Raw genomic sequence first — 6,000 nt, 5'->3', positions numbered from 1 at the left:
ATTTCTTCTGTGTGTGCAGTCAATGAACTGTTCCAGGCAGTTATGAAGAGAATGGCGAAGGGGATGAAATAAAGAATCCTCAGAACAAGCAGTGAGACTAGAACAAAATAAAAATTTAAATGCCCAACTACATCCGGGATTAATTAGAGTAGTGTGCACATGGTATCAAACTACAGATCATCACAGACATTTGTTTGAGTTACAGGTTTGCAGTTTCTTTTAGTTCCTAGGACCACTGGCAGGAACAGTCTGTGGGTTCTTGGATGGAATAATTGACCCAGGTAGCGTTGCTGCTACAGTAAAGCTGCACTGTGCGTTTTTGCAGCCCAATTTCCCTGCAGCACTTACAGAATCTGGCATGTGTATTAATGCTGTAATTGTAGATACTGGCTGAGGGGCATTTTCCATCGCATGAGACTATATTTACCTGGAAAACAAAAGAAGACAAATTGCCAATTTTATGCAATACAAACATATGGTTTATAATAGTTTCTCCTCTCCCTTCCAATTTTCTCTGTTTTAGGAAAATGCCTATTTGTGCTGAAGTATGGATCTAAATGAATCAGCCACCCTAATACCTCATCGAGTATACATCATTCTTGTATGATTCTTGATGGTATATTTAGTGTAGCCACAATTGGTGATGAAACACCGATCTCTAGACAACTAGCAAGCATTTACTAACCCCACCTCCACCTAAACACCAACTTCCTTAGCTCAGGAACATCAAAGTCAACTATCAAAGTCTACTATCCTAGGAGTCCAACTAAAATAAACCTACAATTGATGCTAAAATATGAGTTTCCTCGTCTCAGTTCCGCAACTGCCCCTACCAACTGAGCCACTAGAATGTTATAGTTAAAGGAGCACTGTTATCAGGGCAAAGCATCCTGAGATGCTTTTCCAAGTTTGTAATCAATGGTATACACAGAAATATCATTTCATTATTTTTTTCTGCGTACCAAATGAAAAATGTTAAAATCTGGCGTTAGTTCCCATCATAATAAGCCTTTAAACCTTTCCATTTGAATCATTATGTTCACACTGGAAGCAATCTTCAAAAATGATAGAAAATTTGTCTGGTTTTTATCGTTGGTGACTTGGCTGTGACTAAAGACTCATCAAACAGGGAACAGCATGCACCAGTAAATGTTTATGTCCAATGTCAGTTTTCATTTATAAGGTAACATAGCTATGTGGCATTCAGGAAGAGATTTCTATAACAGACCATGCTTAATGCATTTTTTCAGCAAAGTGTTAAACATGGGGCAAATTTTCACTCAGCAGGCAGGCACGCGCCCAACCTCCTTGAGCGTGAAATGACGCATGTTGACGTCGGCCAAGCGTACCGATGTCAATGCAGTCACACAATAGTTCGGCGGCGGGCGTGGGCCGGGAAAGGCCTGTTAAGGCCAATAAGTTAGCAAGTAACATAAGGTTTCCGCTGCCCATCCAACCCAACAGTTGACGGGCAGACGAAAAGGCTAAGCAGCCTTTGCATTTTTTTGGACACCTCATCTACGGGCGGGATGAGGTTTCCAAAAGCAAATAAAATTTTTTTTAAAACTTTAATTTTTCATTAATAACAAAGCCCTGCTCATGTGACAGAGTCACATGAGGGTACATGTTTTATTACATTATTTTTTCAATAGCTCGCCTTAATTGGCTCGCTACCGTGAAATCGCGGTGCGGTGCCTATTGCAGGCGGCAGTCGGCTTCCCAACCACCCCCGCCAAGCCTGACTGCCAAGGGCTAAATTCTGCCCATAATTTTAGAAATCAGCAGGCAAACATGCATTTCAGAGTTTAAGGAATCCAAACTTATTGGTCCACTGAGTGAATCAGTGTGATTACAATTAATACTTTTATTTCCTTGTTGATATCCCTATTTTGACTTTATTACTTTTGAATTTATTTGCAGGATTTTGTGTGATATAAAAATGTCTTTAAAGGTTTGGGAAAAGATTCAATGTCTGCTGAATAGGCAATATAATAAGTATGCTAAAATAAGTTGTCAAAAGCAGGTTACGTGTTCAATCAGTGCAGTACTGGCTGTTCTGATTAGTTTCCACTTGGCATGAAGACAGTAGCCACTCTCGCCTATTTCAAATTTCTCAACAAACCATTATCAATTTAAGTATAATGTTAGATTTGAACAGTCAGGGGATACTACTTAACATTCTGTGTAATTTTAGTTAGATCTGTAGCCATTATAAATTGACAATACCTGGTTTGGCCAGCACTTAGTGATTAAATTAAAGGCAAAATACTGTGGATGCTGGAAATCTGAAGTAAAAAACAAAAAATGCTGGAAAAACTCAGCAGGTTTGACAGCACCTGTGCAGAGAAAGACAGAGTTAACATTTTGAGTCCGTATGAGCTCTGAAAAAGAATCATACAGACTCGAAACGTTAACTCTGTCTATCTCTCCACAGATGCTGTCAGGCATGCTGAGCTTTTCCAGCATTTTTTGTTTTGACTTAGTACTTGGCACTTCCTTCAAGTAGTCGATGACAGTGTGTGATTTACAGCTTTAATGCGTCTTTCATCAACAAACTGAGCCAAATTGAAATTATTGGTTAGGAATTGTCCCTTACTGTTACGAATGCAAGACTTTACAAGACAGTTATGTTTTAAATTGTCTTCTTTTACTTAAGGAAATAGGATTTTCTAAGTGGGGGAATGGTGCTCGTACTAAGTCTCTGTCTGGAAACAGGCCAATGTGATCTGGTTGTCATGGGAAAAGGAACCTGAACCAAAACCTATTAAAAATCAAGTGGTAATTTTAACACCTTAACACAGAAAGATGGGCAGCTGCTTTATGGAGATAGACACATGGAGAGAGAGAGATAGAGAAAGAAAGAGAGAGAGAGAGAAAGAGAACACAGCTGCTGCTGCAAAGTGCAGAGAAAGACTGTTTTTGCATTAGTATCCAAGCAGGATGCTGGTGACAGCTTGTTCTCTGTTCAAAGAGAAGATGACAGAACACATGGGACTTTTGGAGGTTTACTAAATAAGGGGTCGCTGAGGTGGCCCTTGGGACCTTGCTGGTAGAGGTCGGCTCTGGAATACTCAGACTAAATGGAATGGTTTTAGATGAATACTGGAAGATTTGACCTGGCGGGGCAGGGAGAAGTGGGCCTATTGAAAAGCTGGGGTTAACTTGGGACTTAATCTTATATTGATAAGTATCTACCAGAAGCATGGTGTAAAGTAAAAATGTTTTATAAGCATATTTTTGTTCCATTACTTAGCTGATGCAAATGCAGTTTTTCTTTAGCTTGATGTATTAGTTGCCTATTAAGTAGTGTTTCGTCCTTGTTGATTTTAGTTTGTGCGTTATAGCAAAAAGTCCAACAATGTGAAATCTTGTCCTTATGTTACTTCCATCAATCACTTGAAAATTTATCTCTTTCTAGAAGTTAACAGTCTCTGTGCAAATTGTAACAATTACACCCTGCCTATTTTTTTTTGCATTTTTAGGAAACCAATTTTTAACCAGTTAATTGATTGCTTTGCATTTGTTCTTCATTAATCATTGAGGTAAAGAAGGACAGTTCTTTTTCTTTCCTTTTAGTCAAGCATTCCGCGCTCAGTAGCTTTTTTCAAATTTAAATGTATATTTGTAACAAGATGATGTTCATTATGTAGCAAAACGTCAATTGTTGGTTTAAATTATTCTTGAGGAGAAACATAGACAATGCCAGACATGCAAGGAAACAATTTATAATTCTGAATGAATATACATCCACTGGAAAAGTGGTACAACCATGAGTAACTAAAGAAATTATGGGTGGTATTAGATTAAAAGAACAAGTTTATGGTATTGCCAAATAAAGAGTTAAAAGTAAGCTTCATGCTTAGGGGACTTTGGCAAAAGACTGTGTACAGACCCATTATATACTACTAAGTATCATCCAACACTCACCTACCTCCTTATACCATTGGTTAATTTATTACCTTGCTTTTGTATGGTAAACAATTGTTGAGCCGCTGCCAGAACTGCTTGGTTCAAGATTACAAAGTATAACCTGCCCAAAAAGGATATTCCATGCTTTGGGTGGAATTTTCTGAGCCCGCTGGTGGCAGGCATGATAGGTGGCATACGCAGAAAATATGGCGGGACCCACTTCACGATGGCAGAGGGAAAGCAGGTCACGATCTTCCGCTCAGCCCGCCAATGGCAGGCCGCCTTTCGGGCCATTGGTCATCGGGAGCTAATTGTAATACATTAGCATATAATTAAAATGCCATCCCACCAGGCTCTTGGAACCCTGCCGTTTTGTCTGTCCATGTCGGTGAGAAAGTACGTTGACGTGTTTCACAACAGCACGCAGGTGACATGCATTTGGTGGCCTTCGCTTTGGGGGAACTGAGGTGAGTGCACAGCAGCGTTCTCCACAGCTCGCCCATTGTTTACAGGCCTCATGGGTGGCGGGGGGGAGGGTTGCGGGGGAAACTCTTTCCTGGAACCACAGGCGACTGCTGAGGGGGGAAGTGACTGCTGAAGATGCGGGGGGGTGGTGTCCGGGTGCAAGTGCTGGTCAACTTCGAAGGCGACTCTGAAGGCAGGGAGGGGGGTTCAAGTGCTACCCTGGTGCTATATGCAGCGCACATGTGGGAGACAGGGTAAGCGAGGGGAATGGCCGCACATTAGGGACACCTGTATAAACTGACCATGCCTCCGCAACTGAGACAGATCAAGCACAGCCACAGTGAGATGTTTGGAGTCGGGCTCCTAGCCTGCCCTCCCATACAAGCAAAGCAGAGGCAACCTAGGGCCAACAAGTGCTCCATACCTTACACACCACCCCACCACCCCCCCATCCCAAGGTACAGACTTCGAGTCTACCACCACTTTATTGGACCGTGGAGCAGTTGGACTGCACATGTTGTACAATCTCCTCACCAACATTGGCCATGTAGCAGTTACTGCTGGAGGCACTCACGGCCCCTTGCAATCTCAGCATCCTGGTTTGGACCAGTGTCCCCCATGTCGCAGGTAGACTGGGCAGCCATGTAGCGTACTCATATCTGGCTATCTGAGGGATGACCAGCACTCTCCAGGAAGCATTAAGGGGCGGTCACACAGGGCCAGGAAAGCTGCTAAGTACAGCCATGATAACCACGTCTCTCTCTTTCATGCTGCAGGAGGACCACATCAGGATCATAGATCCTGGTAACTCAGCTGTAAACCTGATGGCCTACAGAGACCATAGAAGACGAAGGAGAGAGTGACTGAGGCACCAGACAGCACGAAGACAGGAGCAACAACCGCATGAGGAAGGGGCAGCAGGGGCTCCCGCAAACGCTGCCGAGGAGCGACAGCGAGCCGTGGCTGGTCGGCGCCTAGCAACACCCAGGGTCTATAGATGCTACCTGCCATTCTTGCAGATGACTGAGAACTAGAGTCGCCGACCTAGTGGCTCACATTTGCCACTTACTTCAGGACTTAGCACCAAGGGGACCTGGAGGGCGTCCACTGCCAGTGGCTGTGAAAGTGACTGTGGTGCTCAATTTCTATGCCAGTGGCTCCTTTCAGGGCTCCACAGGTGACCTCTGAGGGATTTCATAATCTGCCACCCACAAATGAGGTCACAGATGCCATCTTCCCCATGGCACACAACTTTATGCATTTCGCCTGGGACCAAGATGCAAGGGCCAATGGATTCACCCTGATCTCGGGATTCCCACAGGTGCAGGGTGCGATTGACTGCACCCATGTGGCGCTCAGGTCTCCATTGCTATACCCAAGGGCTTCCACTCACTGAACGTGCGGCTGGTATGTGACCACCAGAAATGCATCCTGCAGGTATGTGCATCGTTTCCAGGGAGTGTGCACGATGCCTACATCCTGAGTCATTCGCAGATCCCTGCAGTCTTCCAGGGTTCACAAAGGCTGCAGGGTTGGCTCGTTGGCAGAGGCCGTGGCGGCTTCAGGCTGCAGCAGAGCGACGCTATAATGAGGCTCATGCAGCAGCTCGCAACCAGGTGGAGCAGA

The 6,000-nt window shown here is 44.0% G+C and overlaps 1 protein-coding gene across 1 annotated transcript in view; it reads right to left on the bottom strand.

Annotated features, from left to right (window-relative positions):
- Positions 1–226: 226 nt before the first annotated feature.
- The window catches only part of otog (otogelin), a 346,092-nt gene continuing 340,318 nt past the window's right edge, over positions 227–6,000 (bottom strand). Inside the window, exon 54 of the mRNA XM_041196645.1 lies at positions 227–427. Within this exon, the coding sequence (XP_041052579.1) occupies positions 227–427 (201 nt within the window). The remainder of the gene's footprint in view (positions 428–6,000) is intronic.

This window comes from Carcharodon carcharias, chromosome 10, assembly GCF_017639515.1.
Source record: "Carcharodon carcharias isolate sCarCar2 chromosome 10, sCarCar2.pri, whole genome shotgun sequence".
Classification (NCBI taxonomy): Eukaryota; Metazoa; Chordata; class Chondrichthyes; order Lamniformes; family Lamnidae; genus Carcharodon; species Carcharodon carcharias.
This window is presented reverse-complemented; position numbering and strand designations above follow the sequence as displayed.